The following is a 23,863-nucleotide window of genomic DNA, read 5'->3' on the forward strand; positions in this document are numbered from 1 at the left end:
CACAGGTCTCCCATAGCATATCACATCTGATCGTGTCCCTCAATTCACGGCCTGTTACTAGCTCAATCTTCGTAAGAAGTTTAGCATTTCTCTGGACTACACCACTGCGTTCCATCTGCAGGCAAACAGACAGGCGGAACGTACAAATCGTATGTTAAAACAATTTCTTCGGATGTACGTCAACTCCCGCCAGGACAACTGGGCATCGCTTCTCTCATGGGTTGAGTTCTCTCACAACTCGCATGTCTGCACCTCAACGGTGACCTCTCCATTCCAGATTATATTTGGACGACTCCCCAGGCTGCCTCTAACTTTGCCCTTACTGGTGCCATCACCGGCAGCTCAGCCGGTGATGGCACCGGTAAGGGCTCTGGATTCCCACCGGTAAGGGCTCTGGATTCCCACCCAGCACATGCTCCAGAAAGCTGCCCACACCACCAAGGCATTTGCTGACAAACATCGGCGACCGGCTCCATGGTTTCATCCAGGAGAAAAAGTGTGGCTTAGTATCCGGCACATCGGTTGAGAGTTCCTTCCATGCGATTGGCCCCATGTTATATTGGACCTTTTCCAGTACTGTGACAGATTGGTCCTGTGACTTACCAACTCCAGTTGCTGGCCACCTTGAGGATCCATAATGCCTTCCATGTGTCCCTTCTGAAGCCATTGGTCCTCACTTGGCTTTCCTGGAAAGCTCCCGAAGTTCCACTACATAGGGCTGAGGAAGAGACCATATACCGAGTGCAGGAGGTTCTGGATGTCCGGAAATGAGGCAACACCTGGGAATACCTTCTAGCGTGGGAGGGATTTGGACCTGAGGAGAATTCTTGGGAGGCTGCTAAGAATATACTGGATAAGTCACTTCTCACGAACTTTCATGCTGAACACCCTGGAAAACCCAAGCCTTCTAGGGGGAGGCCTAAAGGAGAGGATACTGTTAGGGGTGGCCCGCGTCCGGGGCCGGGTGTCATGGCCGCCGGCTGCGAAGGCCACAACCAGGGTCGGGCCGGCGGCTGCAGCGATACTAAACTTACTCGAGGCGTTGGGCTTTGTCAGAGGCTCCTGCTGTGGCAGGCAGCCTTCTCTTTTGCCTTCTTTGCGGCTGCTGCTGCTGCCAAGCACGGCCGCATGGTTTCTCTCGGCCGGGCTGACTCCTCCCCCTCTGCCTCTGCTAGGAGCCACGCGCGCGGCTGAAGAGAATATTTAAAGAAGTCATGACAGAAAATTGTCATGGCCCCCCCCTGGACTCCTCCCTGTAGTTCCTGTATTTAAGGCAAGGTCTGATACTCAGACCTTGCCTTGGTATTGAGGCTTTGTGCTTGGTTACCTGTGTTCCGTGTTCCTGGATTTGCTCTGTTCTTCATCCCGCTTCTGCTCCTCCACTCCGTTGGATTGATTCTTTGGCTTCTGACCTTCGGACCGGCTGTGGTGATTCTCTGGTGTTGACTTCGGATTGGCTTTGGACCCTTCTCCTGTGTTGCTCCTGGACTGGCTTCGGATCACTCTCCCGTCTGTTCCTGGGCCGGCTCTCAACCTCTCTTTGGACTTCGACCCTTGGACCGGCTTAGGACTATCCTTCGACTTCTACTCCCGGACTGATTATGACCTGCTGGAGGCGCCAGCCATCTGGAACCTACGACCTGCAGGAGGCACCTGCATCCAGACTATCTTCAGTCTCCAGGGAATCTCCTAAGTCCAGCGACCGGGTCCCTACGGGCTCCTCCTGGGGGGATGACGAGCTTCCAGGGTGAAGCTCGTGATCCCCCCCAGGTCTTGCCATCTGATGGTAGAGACCAAAGAGGGTTGACTCCCTTTTTGGTAGCGCTGACTCTACCTCGGAACAGGGGTCCACTTTCTAATTCATAACACTATTAATACTTGTATTCATCACCAGTCTATTCCTCCTCCAGACATGCTGAATTATGTGTTATCAGTGAATGACTCTATAATTCAGTTTCAAAGTGAGGTTCAGAGCCTTGGTCATATTTATTCTGTTTTAAAATCTGGATATTTGGATATTTTAAATTAAGAATGCTACGCCACATTTGGTACATCTTAAACTCAGTGATTTTAGGACTGTAGTCATTTGTGGTATCCACGATAGCTTATTGTAGCACTCTGTATATAGGTCGCCTTACTTCTCATTTACGAGTGTTACAAATCTTGCCAAATCCTGCAGCCCTCTTCATGTTACGTGGATCTCGATGGAAACACGTTGCCCCACTGTTGTATCACTTACACTGGCTTCCATTGCAACAACATACAAAATTCATAGTGTTAACTCTTATTTTTAAGTCTATAAAAATGAATGGCCCCTCATATCTTTGAAGGTTGTTAAAGGTCTATTCTCTAACTAGTTCTCAGGGAAAGATCTTTTTAGCAGTTCCTTCTCGAAAGGTTGCTTGTAGAATTCGTTGCACGAGGCATTGCAGTTTCAAGATAAACTGGGGATGTTCCATAAGCAATTAAAAACCTTTCTTTTTCATGAGGCCTTTGCCGATATTTCTAACTGAAGACTAAGTGTATAACTGTGCTTTTATTTTTATGTGTATTAATTAATTGTGGAGGAATAGCTTAGTGCAGAGCTTTCCAAATGGGGTCACAAACCTTCATCTGGGGTGAGAAGTGCCTCAAATGGCTATGCTCTTCAGGTGCCAGCAGTAGGTTTAGCAGTGGAAATCAGAGTTGGACCCGTGAGTTAGCACATGCTTACAAAGTCTGCAGTGGCATTGCCTTTGCATGAGTTTCTGGGGTATAAAGAACCCTGCATAATGAGAAATCAAGTCCATTGCAGGGCCTGTGAACCTGCACGGGCTCATAGGCCCATGGTGACTTTCATTAATAATGCTGTTACTCTTGAAGACCAGCCATGAGGGGAGGAAAGGGCTGAGTATGCATGAGCTGATGGCGATTGCTACTTCTCCTCTCTCCTATCCAAGAGAATAATGTTGCCCATTTCATCAGTCTGCCCTCTCTTTAAAAGTGTTCAACAGGCATGGACATTGTTTAAAAATACAATCCTAGAGGCGCAGTCCATATGTATTCTGCGCATTAAGAAAGGTGGAAGGAAGGCAAAACAATTACCGTCATGGTTAAAAGGTGAGGTGAAAGAGGCTATTTTAGCCAAAAAAACATCCTTCAAAAATTGGAAGAAGGATCCATCTGAAGAAAATAGGATAAAACATAAGCATTGTCAAGCTAAGTGTAAAACATTGATAAGAGAGGCGAAGAGAGAATTTGAAATGAAATTGGCCATAGAGGCAAAAACTCATAATAAAAACTTTTTTAAATATATCCAAAGCAAGAAACTTGTGAGGGAGTCGGTTGGTCCATTAGATGACAGAGGGGTTAAAGGGGCTCTTAGGGAAGATAAGGCCATTGCAGAAAGACTAAATGAATTCTTTGCCTCCGTGTTTACTAATGAGGATGTTGGGGAGATACCAGTTCCGGAGATGGTTTTCAGGGGTGATGAGTCAGATGAACTGAATGAAATCACTGTGAACCTGGAAGATGTAGTAGGCCAGATTGACAAACTAAAGAGTAGCAAATCACCTGGACCGGATGGTATGCATCCTAGGGTTCTGAAGGAACTAAAAAATGAAATTTCTGATCTATTAGTTAAAATTTGTAACCTATCATTAAAATCATCCATTGTACCTGAAGACTGGAGGGTGCCGAATGTAACCACAATATTTAAAAAAGGCTCCAGGGGCGATCCGGGTAACTATAGACTAGTGAGCCTGACTTCAGTGCCGGGAAAAATAGTGGAAACTATTCTCAAGATCAAAATCGTAGAGCATATAGAAAGACATGATTTAATGGAACATAGTCAACATGGATTTACCCAAGGGAAGTCTTGCCTAACAAATCTGCTTCATTTTTTTGAAGGGGTTAATAAACATGTGGATAAAGGTGAGCCAGTAGATGTAGTGTATTTGGATTTTCAGAAGGCGTTTGACAAAGTCCCTCATGAGAGGCTTCTACGAAAACTAAAAAGTCATGGGATAGGAGGCGATGTCCTTTCGTGGATTACAAGCTGGTTAAAAAATAGGAAACAGAGAGTAGGATTAAATGGTCAATTTTCTCAGTGGAAAAGGGTAAACAGTGGAGTGCCTCAGGGATGTGTACTTGGACTGGTGCTTTTCAATATATATATAAATGATCTGGAAAGGAATACGACGAGTGAGGTTATCAAATTTGCGGATGATACAAAATTATTCAGAGTAGTTAAATCACAAGCAGACTGTGATACATTACAGGAGGACCTTGCTAGACTTGAAGATTGGGCATCCATATGGCAGATGAACTTTAATGTGGACAAGTGCAAGGTGTTGCATATAGGGAAAAATAACCATTGCTGTAGTTACACGATGTTAGGTTCCATATTAGGAGCTACCACCCAGGAAAAAGATATAGGCATCATAGTGGATAATACTTTAAAATCGTCGGCTCAGTGTGCTGCAGCAGTCAAAAAAGCAAATAGAATGTTAGGAATTATTAGGAAGGGAATGGTTAATAGAACGGAAAATGTCATAATGCCTCTATATCGCTCCATGGTGAGACCACACCTTGAATACTGTGTACAATTCTGGTCGCCGCATCTCAAAAAAGATATAGTTGCGATGGAGAAGGTACAGAGAAGGGCAACCAAAATGATAAAGGGGATGGAACAGCTTCCCTATGAGGAAAGGCTGAAGAGGTTAAGGCTGTTCAGCTTGGAGAAGAGACGGCTGAGGGGGGATATGATAGAGGTCTGTAAGATCATGAGAGGTCTTGAACGAGTAGATGTGACTCGGTTATTTTCACTTTCGAAAAATAGAAGGACTAGGGGGCATTCCATGAAGTTAGCAAGTAGCACATTTAAGACTAATCGGAGAAAATTCTTTTTCACTCAACGCACAATAAAGCTCTGGAATCTGTTGCCAGAGGATGTGGTTAGTGCAGTTAGTGTAGCTGGGTTCAAAAAAGGTTTGGATAAGTTCTTGGAGGAGAAGTCCATTAATGGCTATTAATCAATTTTACTTAGGGAATAGCCACTGCTATTAATTGCATCAGTAGCATGGGATCTTCTTAGTGTTTGGGTAATTGCCAGGTTCTTGTGGCCTGGTTTTGGCCTCTGATGGAAACAGGATGCTGGGCTTGATGGACCCTTGGTCTGACCCAGCATGGCAATTTCTTATGTTCTTATGTTCTTCTCACCAGTTGTCATCAAATTTTGGCCAGAGGCCCCAAAAAATGTTGCCACTGACCCTTGCTACCGGGATAGTTGGAGGATAGACTATTTGAAAGGGGGGATCAGATGCAGGAGGGTTTAAGGGTTGGATCAGGTGGACAGGAATTGGCTGCGGAGGGTGAGAGAAGGAAAATGACAGAAAGTTTACTGAGGGTCGGATGCAAGAGAGGAACTGGAGATGAGAGGGTATCTCCAAGGGTGTGTGAAAGAAGGGTTAGAGGGGAAAGGTTAGAGAGCGGATGGGGATGAGTATGAGAAGGAAATGGAGTGAGAAGGAGGGAATGACAAAGGATCAGTTGAGGTTATAAGAAGGGCTTTGGAGTGAGAGAGGATGCAAAAAGGGCTGAAGGGGGAGAGAGAGAAGGAGAATGAGCTGGGGAGATGAGAGGAGCTGTGGGATATAAGAAGGGATCAGCTGGAAGGGTAGAGGTTGAGAGAGGGGGTCCACTGTAGGGGAGGAGGTTAAGAGATGAGGATCTCTGGAAGGGGTGGAGATTGAAAGAAAGGATTGACTGTAGAGGTTGGAGGTTGAGAGAGGAAAATAGCTGGATTCCAGGGAAAGTGAGAGTTAAATAATTTAACATAGTAATGATGGCAGATAAACACCAGATGCTCCATCCAGTCTGCCCAGCAATTTGCTTATGGTAGTACCTGCCACTCTGTGGAGATTATCCTCATGCTTTCTGTCAAGGGTAGTAACTGCCACTCCATGCGGGTTACCCCTGTGTGTTCTGTTAAGGGGGACTGCACCCCTGGTAATTTGTTTCAGTTGACTTGTGGGGTCATGTGAATTTTCAAGTGCTGAAAGGAGGTGATATTGCCTAAAAGTTTGGGAAGCCCTGGCCTAGTGGTTATAGCAATAGACCATGACCCAGGGAAACCAGGGTTCAAATCCTGCTAGTGCTGCTTGTGCCCTTGGGCAAGTCACTTCATCCTCTATTTCCTCAGGTACAAATTTGTAAGCTTGCTGCAAAATAGGGAAATACCTACAGTACCCAAGTATAATCTGCTTTGAAGTGCCTGAAAAAGTGGAATAAAAATAGTTTATACTGTTTTTGTTTGCTTTATATTGAGAAATGTATATGATTTGGTATTGTACACCACTTAGCTCATATTGTTTCACTCTAAGCAGTCAATAATGTTATTGTTCGGTGTGGTTGTGGACCCCTGGGTCATAGTGAGTTGGCTCCACCCACAGGGAGGAGCCCTGTGGGGACTCACTACGACAGGCTCTAGCCTCAATAGACAGACAACAGTAATAGATTTTATTAAGCAGGAACGTAGGTATCCCACTAGGTGGGTATATACTCAGTTTGGAGTAAAGTGGTGCAAAGCTGGTCCTCCTGGTAATAGTTCGCAGAGCGGGGTACGCCAGGGCAGCTCCTCTGGAGTGGAGATGCTTCTTAGATGTGATCCGGTAGTGGGTTATGTCATGAATCAGGTGGAGATGAGAGAGAAGCACTCGTAGCAGAGGAGCAGAGAAGACGAGGGCATTCACTTAGTATAGATGAGGCAGGTAACAGAGAGTGCTCGGTAGTGGCCCAAGGTACGGGGTACACCAGAGGTCTTGTCACCAAGGTGGTAGATGATGGTACAGACAGAAGTAGTAGATTCCTGCAGACAAGATGGCCCTCCGAGGAGTGGATAGCCAGAGCACAATAGGCCCCCGAGGAGCGGGTACCTTAAGTCCAATATCAGTAGTCAGGAACGAGTACTGCGAAGTGAAGAGAAGATCTCCGTAGGAGTGGAATCAGGCAAGACGGAAGTCCTTGCTAACTCGCTGGATGTCAGGAAGCGTAGGGTTTGAATACCTCTTGGTGGGTGACATCACAGGTGGGAACGCCCCAGAGGTTCCCACCTTGATGGGAACAAGAGGGAGGCTGATGCGCATGCACGCACTCTAGGTAACTCCATCATCAAGATGGCATCCGGGATCACCCACACCGTCCCGGAGATGCCGGGGAGAGCGGCGTTTGCAGGCTAAGGCCGAAAGACTCCTTGAAATTACTGGAGCAGGCAAAAGAGAGGTGAGCAACAGAGGTCGCAGCTGTCTGCGAATGTTTTTAAATCACTCACTCAACAGGATCTGATTTAAGTTCCTTCAGAACTTCAACCTGACACTTTTAAATTGGGTAGGGCAGCCCATGAGTGTCAAAACAGAATGTTAGGAAGTATTAGGAAGAGAAGGGTTAATAAAACGGAAAATGTCATAATGCCTCTATATCGCTCCCTGGTGAGACCGCAACTTGAATACTGTGTACAATTCTGGTCGCCGCATCTCAAAAAAGATAGTTGCGATGGAGAAGGTACAGAGAAGGGCAACCAAAATGATAAAGGGGATGGAACAGCTCCCCTATGAGGAAAGGCTGAAGAGGTTAGGGCTGTTCAGCTTGGAGAAGAGACGGCTGAGGGGGGATATGATAGAGGTCTTTAAGATCATGAGAGGTCTAGAACAGGTAGATGTGAATCGGTTATTTACACTTTTGAATAATAGAAGGACTAGGGGGCATTCCATGAAGTTAGCAAGTAGCACATTTAAGACTAATCGGAGAAAATTCTTTTTCACTCAACGCACAATAAAGCTCTGGAATTTGTTGCCAGAGGATGTGGTTAGTGCAGTTAGTGTAGCTGGGTTCAAAAAAGGTTTGGATAAGTTCTTGGAGGAGACGTCCATTAACGGCTATTAATCAATTTTACTTAGGGAATAGCCACTGCTATTAATTGCATCAGTAGCATGGGATCTTCTTGGTGTTTGGGTAATTGCCAGGTTCCTGTGGCCTGGTTTTGGCCTCTGATGGAAACAGGATGCTGGGCTTGATGGACCCTTGATCTGACCCAGCATGGCAATTTCTTATGTTCTTATGTAAAACCGCAGCCAGCAGGTGCAGAAGCACAAGTTGGTGGACATCCTGAGACAGCATCATCAACCCCTCCTCCATAGCTGTGCGGCTCGGGCAGGCTTCCTTTTCACATAGGAAGCCCATTGCCATGCGGTTTGCCACAGTCCCCAGAGGAGGAGATAACAAGAGAGAGAGAGGAAGCGAGGCAGACGTGCACAGCATCAGCACACACTGTGCACCCGCCATGGCCTGTGCTGCCCTGCGAGGATCCAAGGTCCACCGGGGGCACAGGGAGTTGGACAGGCTGGCACTCTCTCCTACCCTGCCTTCTGCAACCGCCTCCCAACCCACAACCAAGCCGAGAGTGGCTGCTGGTGCCATGAAGCTAAGTATGGCCTAAAATGGATCCTATGCCTGGGGGACTCTAGATATATGGTGGGAGGAGGGCCCTCTCTGGAGGATGGATCCTGTGTTTGGAAGGCTTTAGGGATTTGTATGGGGTCTCATCTCTGGAGGATGGATCATTTGTATGGGAGCCCTGAGATGTGTATGGGGTTTTTTTGGGGGTTTTTTTTTTGGGGGGGGGGGTAGGATCTCTGGAGGATGGATTATATGTTTAGGGGGTTCTGGAGCACGTGTATTTATTTAAAATCTCTTGGGGGGGGGGGGTTTGTGGATGCATCATGTATGGGTGGGCTTATGTTTATTAGCTTCTCCTTCTCCCATTTCCGGTCTTTTCTCACCTCCTCTCCCTCTCCCCGTTTGCTCACCTTCTCCTTTTCCTCACTCTCTGTCCCTGAGATTACTGTATGCAGTGTGGCTTCTTGAGGACTACATTTCAGTTTTTGCCCATTTTGTACAATGTGGTCACTTATTCTGCATTTGGTGAGAGCCTGTCCCTTGTGGAGTGCATCCCTTTTGGGTGCCTTGGGGGGTGGGAGGCAGCACCATCTCATCCCTCGCCTCAGGCAGCAGATTGCCTTGAATCACCCGACTGAGAACTGGAGGGAGGCCAATATAAGGCCAAGTTTTAAAAAGATCTTTGTGGTGATCCAGAAAACTACAGCCCAGTGAGCCTGACGTTGGTGTTGGGTAAAATGATGGACGCCGTTGTTGAGAACAGAATTACTGGGCATAAGGATAAACCTGGCTTAATGGGAAGGAGCCAGCATGGATTTAGCAAAGGAAAGTCATGCTTGACTAAGCTACTCCAATTCTTTGAAGGTGTCCCTGGATTTGATAAAGCCTCTGAAAGACTCCTGAGGAAATTAAAAAGTCATGGGATAGGAGGCAATGCCCTATTGTGAAGATGGGAAATAAAACGTAGATCTAAATGGTCAGTGGAGAGAGGTAAATAGTGCGCCAGGGGTCTGTACTTGGACTAGTGTTTAGCTTATTTATTAATGATCAGGAAAGGGTGCAATGAAAGAGGTGATGACATTTGCAGATGATGACAAATTGCGGTACTTTGTGTTTAAACTATACTCCATCTTAGGCAAGTGTGAAGAGACGGGTAAACAATCTAAGTAATTAAATATTCAAAGTAATTAAAACAGGAGCAAACTGCAAGGAATTGCAGAAGAACCTGGGGGACCATGAGAGATGGAATTTAATATGGGCATGTGATGAGCATGGGGAAAAATAATCCTAGCTACATGTCCACAAAGCTGGGCTTCAAGAAAAGGACTGGGAGGCCCTTGTGGACAAGACATTGAAATCTTCCGCTTAGTGTGCAGCAGCAGCAATTGAAAGAGTAAACAGAGAGTGTTAGGAATTATTCAGCAATGAACAGGAAACAACATTTGTAATATCATAATACCTCTGTATTGATTAATGGTGCGGCCGCACCTTGAGTATTGTGTGCAGCTCTGGTCGCTCCATCTCATAAAGATATTGCAAAACTAGAAAAGGTACAGAGAAAAGCCACAAAGATGATGAAGGGATTGATCATCTCCCTTGTGAAGAAAGTTAGACAGGTTAGGACTCTTCAGCTTGGAGAAGAGAAGACTTAGAAGGGATATGATAGAAATCCTGGGTGCTATGGAACAAGTTCATACAGAACAGTTACTTACCTTTCAAATAGGACCAGGGGACACTCCAGGAAACTAATTCGTAACAGATTTAAAAGAAATTTAAGAAAGCATTCCTTCCTTCAGTCAGTGCACGATTAAGCCTTGGAATTTGTTGCCGGTGTATGTAGTCAAGCTAGTAGTATAGGTGGTTTAAAAATATTTGGGGCAGCTTTCTGGAGAACAGGTCCATTGGCAACTATTAGCCACATAGTCACGAGGACTGGCGCTTCAGGAAATGAGCAACAGGAATCAGCTGGTTTCTTCCAAGTGACCCAGATTTGCCTCTGTCAGAGACAGAGTGCATTGATCTGACCCAGCAGGGCACCTCTGATGATACTATAGCCAAAGTCAGCTGCAGCTTTATTTTAAATTGTCCCAGGATGCCATGGGGCCAAATGCTCTGCCATTGCTTCTCTTTTTGGAAATGGATACACAAACCATTGGCAAGAACAGGGAGTCGCAGTCAGTCTTGTACAATTGATTTAAGTTTTCAGATTCCCTGATCTGGGCTTTCTGAACTCCAATCCTGTTCTTTTAAGAGCAAGGAAGGCTGAATTTAAAGCAAGGGGATACATTACGAGACTGATGTAACTTTACAGGCTGTAACACAGAGATGCCAAGGGTGGTCCATCCCGAACACTGAAATCTAGCACACAACACATAGCCCCCCCCCCCCCCCTCCACACACACACACACACACACACACACACAAGGAGTGAGAGTTTTCAGGATTTCTGTCTGGGAACATTTGAGTGTTGCATTGCTTTGCATAAAAAAGGAGCAACATAACACATTTGGATTTATTTGGTTTTATTTAAATTGTAATTCTTTAGTCCCATATGAAAAATGAGTCATTTCTGGTTTTCCCTCAAAGTTTTCAGGGAGATACAGTCCTGCTTTTCTTAGGGAACTTAACAGGGAAAACAGGACCATGGCCATGCAAGCAGTGTGATAAAACCAGGTCTTCCTTAGCTCGTCCTCCTGGTCACCCTGGTTCTTTCTGTACTTCTCTTTAATGCTACCAGTACCATTAGCATCAGGACTTCATATCTTTGAATCATGTTGCTCTCAGAATATGTAGTTCCTTAAACTGAGGCAAGAACTAAAAAAACTGTGACAGAAAATGTGTTTTTTGGTAAATAGAGGTGTCCTTTTTCTCAAGAAGTTCATGGCTTCTGATATAGATTATATATATTTCTATATATTTTGCAATTACTTCAATATATTATCAGTTTTCACTAGTGAGAAGCGGCAAGCTAGATCTGCAAACCTCACAACCCTAGAAAATGGCAGCCATTCCTGGTGCAGTACCATGCAGCCTCCCCTCTCTCCAGCTATAGCCTCACTTCCTCTGTGCTTATCCCATGGCTTCGTCAGTTCTGTTCCTGTTAAGGCTTTCACCACGCAGCCTCCCAGAGACTTCACTCTTCAAAGACATTTCTGTCAGTCACGCTCCAAAAAACATATGGACATCTACTTATTGATTTTGTTTCCTTTGGGCCTGCTCTTAGTATCCCACTAATAATTGTCCCTTAACAGTCTTAATTGAACATAAAATACAATAAACATAATTTTCTCCTGGGGGGTCACATAGCAATTTTCTATGCATTTAGCACAGACAAAAACGTATTTTATGCTTGCAAAACAGCCCTCTGCACATTGCCGAGCCTCTGTGCAAGTAACCGTGTGCATGTGGACCTCCTGCTGCTCAGAAAAGCAGCATTCCCAGGGAAGGGAGAGTGAATCTGGGTCCATTAATGCCTTTTCTTCCTCATCACTTTTGACAGGCTTTTACTCTGGTGCTAAAATAAAAACACTAGCATCCAGGAATAGTGCCAAAACATTTCGTACATCAGTTTTGGTTTGTTAGCAACAGTTAGTGGCCCAAAATTGTAATGCTGGGGCGAACCACTCCACCCTAATGAATGGGAAATACTGCGCCACACATCTTCTGATCCAGTCCTGACTCCCCAGTTTCCTAATTCTTTAGGTATTTAGGGCAGCTGTTCCTGGGCTTCTCCTTTCTGCGGTCCAACTAAAGTCTAGTCTACAGCTATTAAATACAAAATAGAAAAGAAAACATCAGCAAAGGTGTTTGCATGAAATGTCCAAGTGGTATAAAAGCTAAGGATGCATTTGCTGCAGTTCCCTTTAAAGATACCTTGCATGCAGCTCGATACAAGCACTAAGACCTCAATGCACATTACACAGATACCTACACTTTCCTAGACATTTTAAAAGAGAGCCATTTTATTTTTAAGAAAACATATCCAGCTACCTTCACAAGAACAAGACACAGCATGTAGCACCCAAACACATTCCAAGACTGTCATAGAACTGCATGTGCCTGAATTCTTTCTTACCCTAAATCTCACCCCAGATCCCAGCAGCACTTCGTGCACCTTCGCACTGGTCCGGCTTCACTGCTGTTTTCTGTGCAATACTCTCTGCCACATGCGCTCCTCTGCTACCCACTCCTCAGTTGCATTCACCACCTCAGTGTGGACATTTTTTTGACTATCCTTATGAGGGCAGGGAGACAGAAGGGACGCAAGGTGGAAAAGGCGGGTCTTGTGAGAAAATGCTGGCTGTATTTATACACACAAGTGCAAGGAGGCACAGTCAGGCTCCCTTAGGCCCCAAGAGGCAGAGCAGGAGTAGAGACGGGGCAGTGAAGGAGATCAAACCAGAATCTCACAGCAGTGACATTCAGATTTAGGAAACTTTATTGGCATGCCAATTTGTACATGTATTGTTGGAAGAAAATACATACGGTGGTTCACGTAAAAGGAGAGAAAATACATGATATTGATAATAACAATACACAATAACTTACCCTAATTTTTAGCCTGTTAGTTTTGTGATGCTATCCATATTGTTTGTTTGTACTTTGAAGATATCATTTGTACCTTGAAGATATTGTTTAAGTTTGTACCTTGTTTTAATCTTTTTTTTTTTTTTTTTTTTTTACTGTATTTATGTTTTAAAATTGTATCCTTATGTCTTTGTTCCATGTTTTATTGTGTATGTTTACTTGTAAACCACTGTGGGCCTCACTATTAGTGGCCTATAAATGTAATAAATAAATAATTGAATACAATTACAGGACACAGAAAGGACAACAACAAAGACAATTCTCACGTGCTGGTGAGGTTCATATTGTCTCTGGTCAAATCACATTTTGGCCTAGTGGCAGGATGCAACATATTTTGCTGCTATAGTGGTTCTTCTGTTTTCCCCTTGATGGTACCGAGTTTTTCCCTGCTCTCTCTTTTCTCTGTTAGTTTTGGGAAAGTGTATCTCTGCTACCTTTGTAGTTTGCACAATACCGGAAAAAATGCATTTCTGTTTAGTTCTATGCTGTTGCATACAATTTAGCTTATATCTGCATAATTCTCTTTGTAGTTTGTGGACATTTACTCCTTATTTGGTGAGGATCTGTCTGTGTTCTGTGTGTGTGACCAATGAAAAGGTTCTGAGAAAGGATTAATAGCAGCCCGGTTTGTTCTGTTTTCGAATCTTCGTCTCCCAGCAGGAGGCATATTAGTGTTCTAGGGCATGTTGTGATATTTGAATTGCTATCTTTACATAGGTAGGGATGTACCTGCTTGAGTTCTGGGAGATAGTGCTGTTTTGGTATGGCAGGTTTGCTTCATATGTGCTGAGTTTTTTTAACAGGGTTTGTGTTATTTCACAGAGTACCTTGTATTGGAGGGAGTTTGGTGTATGGTGAGCAGTAAGGGGAAGCATCCTGGTTCTATTACAGATCCCACTGTGACCTAGCCATCTGTTAAAGGATGACGGGATGAAGGTGAAGAAGAAGAGAGTGTAACCCCTGGGCTAGTGCACCATCACATGACTCCAAAGACCACACCTCAGTTTATGGGCTTAGCCTGTTAACTTTCCTTTCATGATATTAAGTCTATGATTCCCTGTCTGGGATGGGGGGCGAGGGTGCACGTGGAAGGGGCACTGAGATGATCTTCTTGGCCCTGAGCATTGTTCAAAAATTATTTGAGCATCCCCATCAAGTCCACATTAATGCCCCTTGTATGCAGCAGTAATAATCAAGCTAGAAGCTGAGTTGCTTCCCAACTTAACTTTTACTGATTAAAGATGGAAATTTGAATAGAATAATAGATTACCAGTTCTTGATATTTACAATTCATTTTACAGCTTCAGATCTTCTAATAAATTTGTGATTTTCATCCTTCGTTTACTGACGTCAAATTGTTTTCTTACCTCTAATCCATTCCAATTAATAGAGTAGATTTTGAGCTTCCTCCTACACTTTGATGGATAGGATAGTATTCCAATTTAGATAACTAGTTTACAGTCCCAAGTCTCATACCTTTACTCCAGTTGCTCATCACAAAGCTCTTACACCTTCTCCTTTCCACCCTGTTGATACCTGGATGGTACCTCATCAACATCTCAATGATGTAAGAACATAAGAACAAAAGAACATGCCATACTGGGTCAGACCAAGAATCTATCAAGCCCAGCATCCTGTCTCCAACAGTGGCCAATCCAGGCTATAAGAACCTGGCAAATACCCAAAAACTAAGTCTATTCCATGTTACCGTTGCTAGTAATAGCAGTGGCTATTTTCTAAGTCAACTTAATTAATAGCAGGTAATGAACTTCTCCTCCAAGAACTTATCCAATCCTTTTTTAAACACAGCTATACTAACTGCACTAACCATATCCTCTGGCAACAAATTCCAGAGTTTAATTGTGTGTTGAGTGAAAAAGAACTTTCTCCGATTAGTTTTAAATGTGCCACACACTAATTTCATGGAGTGCCCCCTAGTCTTTCTATTATCCGAAAGAGTAAATAACCGATTCACATCTACCGATTCTAGACCTCCATGATTTTAAACACCTCTATCATATCCCCCCTCAGCCGTCTCTTCTCCAAGCTGAAAAGTCCTAACCTCTTTAGTCTTTCCTCATAGGGGAGCTGTTCCATTCCCCTTATCATTTTGGTAGCCCTTCTCTGTACCTTCTCCATCGCAATTATATCTTTTTTGAGATGCGGTGACCAGAATTGTACACAGTATTCAAGTTGCGGTCTCACCATGGAGCGATACAGAGGCATTATGACATTTTCCGTTTTATTCACCATTCCCTTTCTAATAATTCCCAACATTCTGTTTGCTTTTTTGACTGCCACAGCACACTGAACCGACGATTTCAATGTGTTATCCACTATGACGCCTAGATCTCTTTCTTGGGTTGTAGCACCTAATATGGAACCTAACATTGTGTAACTATAGCATGGGTTATTTTTCCCTATATGCATCACTTTGCACTTATCCACATTAAATTTCATCTGCCATTTTGATGCCCAATTTTCCAGTCTCACAAGGTCTTCCTGCAATTTATCAAATCTGCTTGTGATTTAACTACTCTGAACAATTTTGTATCATCTGCAAATTTGATTATCTCACTCGTCGTATTTCTTTCCAGATCATTTATAAATATATTGAAAAGTAAGGGTCCCAATACAGATCCCTGAGGCACTCCACTGCCCACTCCCTTCCACTGAGAAAATTGTCCATTTAATCCTACCGTAGACATGCTTAACAGTGGATGGGTGCCACAGATCTTCTCCATAATCTCCTTCACCCTAGGAATGAATGCAGATTCATTTCTCTGCAGGACTAATAGGCTAAAGAGGCTAGGGCTGTCAGCTTGGAGAAGAGATGGCCGAGGAGAATAAGATAGAGGTCTGTAAAATCATGAGAGGCCTAGAAGGGGTAAATGTGAATCGGTTATTTACTCTTTTAGATAATACAAGGACTAGGGGGCACTCCATGAAATTAGCAAGTAGCACATTTAAAAGAAATCAGAGAAAATTATTTCTTACTCCATGCACAATTAAGCTCTGCAATTCATTGCCAGAGGATGTGGTTAGTGCAGTTAGTGTAGCTGGGTTTAAAAAAGGTTTGGATACGTTTCTGGAGGAGAAGTCCATTACCTGCTATTAATTAAGTTGACTTAAGGAATGGCCTCTGCTATTACTGGCATTAGTAGCATGGGATGTTTGGGTACTTGTAACCTGGATTGGCTATTGTTGGAAACAGGATGCTGAGCTTGACGGTTCCTTGGTCTGACCCAGTATGGCAATGTCTTATGTTCTTATTTTCTTAATCCACTGGATGAGAGACACCACTACTTTCAGATGGAGCACAATGAGTTCCTGGGCCCTAGGGTACTCAGGTAGATACAAGAACATAAAACCTTAGAAAAGTTAACTCAAGAATAGAGAGAGGAAGGGTGGAATAACTTCTTTCTATAAACCAAAAGGATTCCAACAAGGTATCTTAAAGACAGGCAAATGCACCCTTTCTTCTTTTCTTTATCTGGGCCTCATTCTTTGGGATCCAAGGTCCTTCTCTAGAAAACCAAACAAAACAGAAGCCAGCATATGGATATGCTGCCTCTGCAAGGGATAAAGAAATAGTCCACACCCTAAAATGGTGGTATGGGTTTAGATACTCTGGGCACTCTAGCATATAGTCTTCCACATGGGGGGAGCTAAACCCAAAACTCTGCTACTCATGTTCCCCCTTATGCCCATGAGACATTCGTCTTAATAGGAACCCATAGGGTTCTCTACAAGAGAAAAAATGCTGCCACCCCAACTACACGCTAGCTATAGGAGCCATGTTTACATGCAACTCACCTCAACTAGCAGAAATGGCCCTATTGGCATTCCCTTTCTGGACCCAGGCCCAGACTCACTCTTCTGACTGTTCTGTCCCTTAGACTTTAGAAGGCAAAGATCCCTGATCTACTAAAGCTCCACAGAGCAGAGACACTCCTTTCTGTGTCTGTGTAGTGCTATATGAATGTTAGGTAGTAATAGTTCTGCTCTGCACCCATTATTAGTGGTGTGTCTGTGGTCATGGATTGTCTACAGAGCTGTTGGCACAGGATGTCTATTGGGATTATGGTCCATATTGTATAGTTTGGGGTTAGTGATTATTTCAGATTTGTATATACCATTCACCCCGTACCAGACTGACTGGAACAGTCATTACTCCCTTATAAGAAGATTGGTTGAATGATGCTATCAAATAGTTGTAATAGTAGTAGGGATGTGAATCGGATCCGATATTGGATCCGATTCACATCCGATATCGGATCCGATTCACATCTATAGAGATGTGAATCGGAACCAGAATCGGATCCGATATCGGATCCGATTCACATCCCTAAATAGTAGTTTAACTGGGGGGGGGGGGGGGCAGTAACTGGTTAGGGGTTTCTTTATTGCATATAGGCTCGTCAAGCTTTTTTGTAGCCTTTTTATTGCCAGTTTAAAATTCTCAGGTACTCTTGTTGTTAGGTCAAGATGTATATATACACTGGGGTGCCTTCAGACTTGATCACGTGTGCCACAGAAAAGTCACCACCGCCTGATGCTCAGATCTAAAACAGCACCTGGGCTCTGCTGTCAGCACCTTGCAGTAACAAGAGACTCCATGCGTTCCTCTTCTTCCCTGGAAGGTTGTCATTAATGGGCATCCTGCAGGCCACGGATAGCCGGGCCCCACTTTTGCGGCACCCAACACCTCCATATTGCTTGTTTTTGAGTTCCTTCCCGCTCGTGTCTCATCCCTAGGCTGACTGAGATGAGAGGAGTACACACCCTGAGCACTGGATGTGGCTCAGGCACTAGCAGCATGCCACGATGACTTCTCCCATTCCCCGCACTTGCATAGAGAGGGAGCTGGGTCCATTGCGATGGGCTCGTTTGTGTCTCCGTCCCTCCCTCTATTTGTTTTAAAATTTGGAAGAGATCCCTCGCTCTTCTTTTGGTCATATGAAGCCACTGCCTGTCCCATGGAGGCTGGCGTGCCACACAACATTTTGGTTAATATAGGTATGCCTTGGGCTTGAGAAGGATGGAAAATACCAATATGCAGTATTTTAGGCTATGCTTAATCTATTGGTTATTTAGGGGAAAATGAATTTGTGTTGGAGATGTTTTTACTATTTTTTCTGGAAAATCTTAATTTTGGGCTTTTGTAGGTTTACCTGTAGGGCCCAAGATTTGCAGTCGGTCTCTAGCAGGTTTGGATTGTCTTGCAGATTTACTGAAGTAAGGGATAAAATGAGCAGATCGACTACAGAGAGCTTTGAGTTGTTTAGTTTCAGACCTGGGACTGAGGATCTCTCTAGTAGAGTGGGGAGATCATTGAAGATGTTAAAGAGGGCTGGAGCTCAGGCTGCATCCTCCATCTTACCCCTTGCTCCTACCTGAAGTTGTCTGGCTGCAGGTTGTCTGCCTTACAGCTGATGGATGACTACATGGATTTAATTATAATTGTAGGTTCTTCCTCCAATTCCAGTTTCCACTACTTGAAGACCCTATGATTTACAGAAGCGTTTGGTATAGAGGGAGATATGTTAAAATGGCAGGGGACTTTGAATTGTGTTAAGCTTTTCTGTTTTGATTGACTTTGTGATATGAGTTAGTTGTGGGGGCTGAGGCGAATTAGCCCGTTTTAGATAAGTACGTTTTAGTGAGTCAATGGATTGTGTGTCTAGATATTGTACAATGTATGTAACAAGCAGGAGATACATTTTACTTACTAAATACATAAATAAGTAAATAAACAAGGCTGAGGGCAGGATGCCAGAGAGAATCAAAAAAGGTTTTGTAAAGTCAATAAAGCATTCAGATATCCTCCCTGAGAAGCTGTTTTGTATGTGCTTGTTAATCAGTACCTGTGAGGTGCAGAAGGGGTCTGCTAATCTGACGTCTATGCAGATTTTTTCTGTCATTAGGATTTATAGTACTTATTTGTTGAAGGCACTGCAGAACAGTTTACTAATCTTACTGTTGACACAGATCCCTCTATAATTCTGTGGGTTAATGCTATCTCCATGTTTAGAGTGGTGTAATTGACCATGTCTCTGGGAACAGACCAGGAAGTGGAATCAGAGTACATAATTTTACCATAAGAACATGACATACTGGGTCAGACCAAGGGTCCATCAAGCCCAGCATCCTGTTTCCAACAGAGGCCAATCCAGGCCATAAGAACCTGGCAAGTACCCAAAAACTAAGTCTATTCCATGTAACCATTGCTAATGGCAGTGGCTGTTCTCTAAGTGAACTTAATAGCAGGTAATGGACTTCTCCTCCAAGAACTTATTCAATCCTTTTTTAAACACAGCTATACTAATTGCACTAACCACATCCTCTGGCAACAAATTCCAGAGTTTAATTGTACGTTGAGTAAAAAAGAACCATGTGGTTCAGATCTTCAGAGGGATAAGCCATGTTAGTCTGGTGTAGCAAAAATACGAGAGTCGGGTGGCACCTTATAGACTGACCAATTTATCGAGGAATGAACTGTCGAGGACAGGGTCCACTTCGTCTGTCCATGAAAGTTGATACGTCAATAAATTGATTAGTCTATAAGATGTCACCTGCCTATTGTCATTTTGTTAAAATAATTTTACTAATGTTTCCTGGACCTGTGCACTGCTGCATTTCAGCATTTCATTTCATATCCTATTGGGGCCACAGGCTGTTCTGGGCACGAGTGTCTGGAGGCATTCCTTGACCCACCGGATTGATGTAGGGGTGTCCACTGGTGTTTGAAGATCTTTGATTACCCTTTCCTGCAGCATTAGTTTCTCTTGGATGTGTTTCTTATCATGTGTAAGATCTTTGAATTTGATCTCTTTATAGAGATGATAAACATCTTCATTCCAGATTTTACCATTCCGAACTGCTAAATCAGGTTTGATTTTGGGGTCCGCACATCCCAGAAGGAATTGTTATTTATGATCTGGTCAATTTCGGAATGCTTCTCCTTTATGTATTCAGATTTTTTCCCATTTCGAGGTTGCCTTGTAGTTTCAATAATTATGAAAATACGTGCTGTGTAAATCTTCCTCAACAGCCTGTCTGGGCTTCAGATTAGAGAATTTTCTCACCATTTGTCCTAGGTTTTTACATTCCTTATCAAGCCAGGCTGCTTCAGATGTGTTCTGTTTAATTTGGTAGTTAGTAATTCCCTTACTACTCTATGGATAGGAACCTTCATTTTCAATTTTTGTTTTATTTTTCCTGGGAATTTTTCAGTCTTTATTACAACAAGAATAAAAACAGGTGAAAGGCATTTTTCCAGGTAAATCTCATTTTTGCTCTTGTTATAATAAACACTGATAAACTCCTGGGAAAAAGAAAATGAAAAACTGCAAACAAAGCTTTCTCTCTAGGCAAGACCGCTTGGTTGGGTGTCCCTCGGGATCTGACTGTAGCCAGGGAGGGATGAGGCATGTGCTGCAGTGAAAGGGCTTACGGTACCTCCTCCCTCCTTAAAAGAGCAGGGGCAGGCTGGCACAGATGGCAAAGTGCAGCCCTGCACATTTAAGGGAGAAGTTGATCTGTGCAAAGGAGGAGGCAGCCTCTTCATCCCAACACTCCTAGGCAAATGCCTACAGTCCTGAGAGGGAAATCCCAAACTGACTGCAATTATTAATCAGGAAAGTGCTAATCTGGTATTTTACCGCTGAGTTTTCTAAAGCTTTTTGATATTTTACATTACCTTGTTGTGCCTATCTGTACTTTGAGGCAGTTTTGTGGAGATTTTGGGGTAGGGCCATGGGTGCTGGCATTTGCTTTGATCTATTGATGTACAGGGACCATTTGGCTGTGGTCTGATGGGTAAGATTGGGTCTGACAGTCAAGGCGTTAATCTCTTTGATGTCTAAATCTGTTATGACATATCCATTGACACCGTGGCCTTGTGCGAAGTTGAAAGTAAACCTGTCCAAGGAATCTTGCCTTGCTCTGCTGTTGAGGAGACTTAAGTCCTAAGGAGTTACATAGATTTAGGAGTTACTTCCTGTTTTTCAGGCCGATGCAATAAAGGGTTAACGAGCAGCTGGACACGTGTTTTGGACGCGCGTCCATAACCCCCCTCCCCCGATGCAATACGGGGATCAGCGCCTCCAAAACATGAGTCCAAACAAAGGCAAAGCTAATAGTGCTCATCACATGTAAATGTCATATAAATGAGGCTATTAGCTAGTACCTGCCCCTCAGCAGGCATTAACATTTGCCGTGTGTCAAGGAGGTCTACTTTAAAAACAAAAAAATACTGCTTTTCCATGGTTTCTCCTACCTAGGATTATTGTGATACAAGTAGAAGGAACCAAAGAAAGCAGCATCCTGAAAAAAAACCAAGGCTTGACGGGAAAAAAAAATATTTCTGGGCGCACAATATACACACTCCAGGCCATGTATATTGTGCTGGTAAATTCTCTGCCGCGGGATAAAACGGATGCTTGTAAATTGAGCATCAGTTTTGGTAACCCGAACACGGCCATGTCTCCTGGGCGCCCGATGCCAAGGACGTGCTAGGGACGCTCAATTTATCCCTAGTGTGTCCGTTGTAGCGTGGCAGCTCATTTACATATCGCATCGGGTGCCCAGGAGAGGTGGGTGTGCGCTTGTTAAGAAACGGGCGACCAGTTTGGATGTACATTTTTTATGCATACTTTATTGCATCGGCCTGTGTGCTAGTTACCACAACCATAACTACTCCTTTGTTTTTCCAAGGAAGATGTCTTATCCTCGGATAATTGCTTGTTCCCCTGGTTGAAAATGAAATCCAGTTCCTTTCCCCAGATAGAATGAATGTTGCCTTTTGTTTGGAGGGAAGCAGTTTCAGATTGGATGATTGTAAAACATCCAGGGTCAAAATAGGGGGAATCTGAAGGGAGTATATAGAGGGCACCTAGATAGTAATTTTGTGGCAACTGAAGTAAATCTTGTGGCAGGAATTAACTGTTTGAAGCCTTCAGAACAATGTGTAGATGAGTCTTTGCCTATCTTCCCAGGTTTTCTATAATATGACCAGTTCATGGTTTATCACATTATCAATTACATCAGATTCTTTGCTTTTATGGCCCAAGGCTGTCAGACCTTACATGTTCCAGCTAGTGACTGAGAAAGATTTCATGTTCTGGTGCTAATCGTATTCTATGCAATTTAATGAAGGACTGGCAGGGTAACATACACCACAGTTTACCGTGATTTAGGCGGTGAAACAAACATCTCATTTACATGTATTGGTAATAGTAACAAGATGTATAGATGTTTATGAATAAATTTGCTAGATTTAAATTTAGAGCCCTTTCTAGTTCTGTTTTTTATGATACTTTCTCACATAGAATATCTGGCATTGCTTTTATGTTTAGTTCATTTTGTCTGTGCCCACTCTCTATGCTGATCCTGCATTGACAGAGGTTGCGCTGTAATTCCGGTCGCCTGGTAACCTCGGTGTGCAGTGTTTCGGGGTCCTGGGTGTGGGTTCTGCACTGTTGCAGCGCCTCCCAGAGGCTCTGATGTGTAAGGGAAGAGGCTCACTGTGTGAAAGCTAGAAACACCCTCCAATTGCGTGAGACTCACACTTCATATATGAAACTTGGCAGGTCTGGTAATGCAGACTGTAAAAAATGTTTTGGTTTTTTATTTTTTTGAAATGATGGCAAATCATTTGGAAAGCATCATGTGACTATATACACCCAAGCCTTTCATTTTCAAACCTGTGAAAACATCCACATTATATGTTGCTCGCTCAGTCCACCAGTTTTTGTGTAAGATCTCTAGGACCCAGGACAAGGAACTGGCTTTGTCTCTGTGTTTATTTATTTATGTATTTATTTGTTGAGTTTTATATACTGTCATTGGGTGCAGCTATCACAAAGGTTTACAAGATTCAAACAGAATACAGGTAGTTAAACATTTGCTAATCATTGAAAAACAATGGGATGGATTACGGGAGGGAGGAAGAACAAGGGAAGAATTGAAATTTAAGGGAAGGAGGATGGTATCGGCAGTGAACTTTATTAATCTTAGAGGCAGTCTCTTTGTATTGTTTCTTATAAGTTCATGTGTGTATGTAGACCTGAGCTGTTGCTATCCCCAGTAATTTCAGGTGCATCCAGCTGCTGTTACGGTTCTCAGATCTGCAGGATCTCTTCTCCGATCCTGGCTGAAAGTTTTGGTAGCGCTTCCTTTTGGGTGCATTTCGACTGCTGACACAGCGGAGTTCCCTTCGCATTTCATAACCGCATTCCTCCCCCAGCCTTTCCCTGCCTTAGACCTTAAACAAACAGTGACAGATTCCGGAGCTTTCTGTCCCAGGGTAGAAGGTCCCTAGACCTTACCCTCTGTCCTCTCTCTTCAGACAGAGAGAGTCTGTGCAAGCTAACGAGCTCAGCTCTTTATCCTTTTCCAGCTCGTCATCATGTTTCGGAAGAAAAAGAAGAAGAAACGCCCGGAGATTTCAGCGCCGCAGAACTTCCAGCATCGGGTCCATACCTCTTTTGACAAGAAGGAAGGAAAGTTTGTGGGCCTGCCTCCCCAATGGCAAAATATCTTTGACACCCTGAAGCGCCCCAAGCCAGTTGTGGACCCATCTAGAATTACCCCGATGCAGCTCAAACCTATGAAGGTAGGAGAGCAATCTTATCTCTGGTGTGTGGGGGTGCGCAATTATGCCTCAGTGTCGAAAGGAGCATTTATCCTGGGTTTTATACATTAGGCAACCTTGGGGAATCCATGCATGCACATACAGCACATGGAGAATTTAATGAATGAAGCCCATGCACTCACATATCAATTAGGAAAGTATATACAGCAGGCAAAGTAGAAAACCTTTTGATTACCTATTAGAAAT

The 23,863-nt window shown here is 43.7% G+C and overlaps 1 protein-coding gene across 3 annotated transcripts in view; it reads left to right on the top strand.

The window, feature by feature from the left end:
* The window catches only part of PAK6 (p21 (RAC1) activated kinase 6), a 103,667-nt gene that overhangs the window by 36,618 nt on the left and 43,186 nt on the right, over positions 1-23,863 (top strand). For all 3 annotated transcript variants that reach the window (XM_029598513.1, XM_029598514.1, XM_029598512.1), the window contains exon 4: positions 23,423-23,638. In XM_029598513.1, coding sequence (XP_029454373.1) covers positions 23,423-23,638 — 216 coding nt within the window. The remainder of the gene's footprint in view (positions 1-23,422; positions 23,639-23,863) is intronic.

The sequence above is a fragment of the Rhinatrema bivittatum genome, chromosome 4 (genome assembly GCF_901001135.1).
Source record: "Rhinatrema bivittatum chromosome 4, aRhiBiv1.1, whole genome shotgun sequence".
Classification (NCBI taxonomy): domain Eukaryota; kingdom Metazoa; phylum Chordata; class Amphibia; order Gymnophiona; family Rhinatrematidae; genus Rhinatrema; species Rhinatrema bivittatum.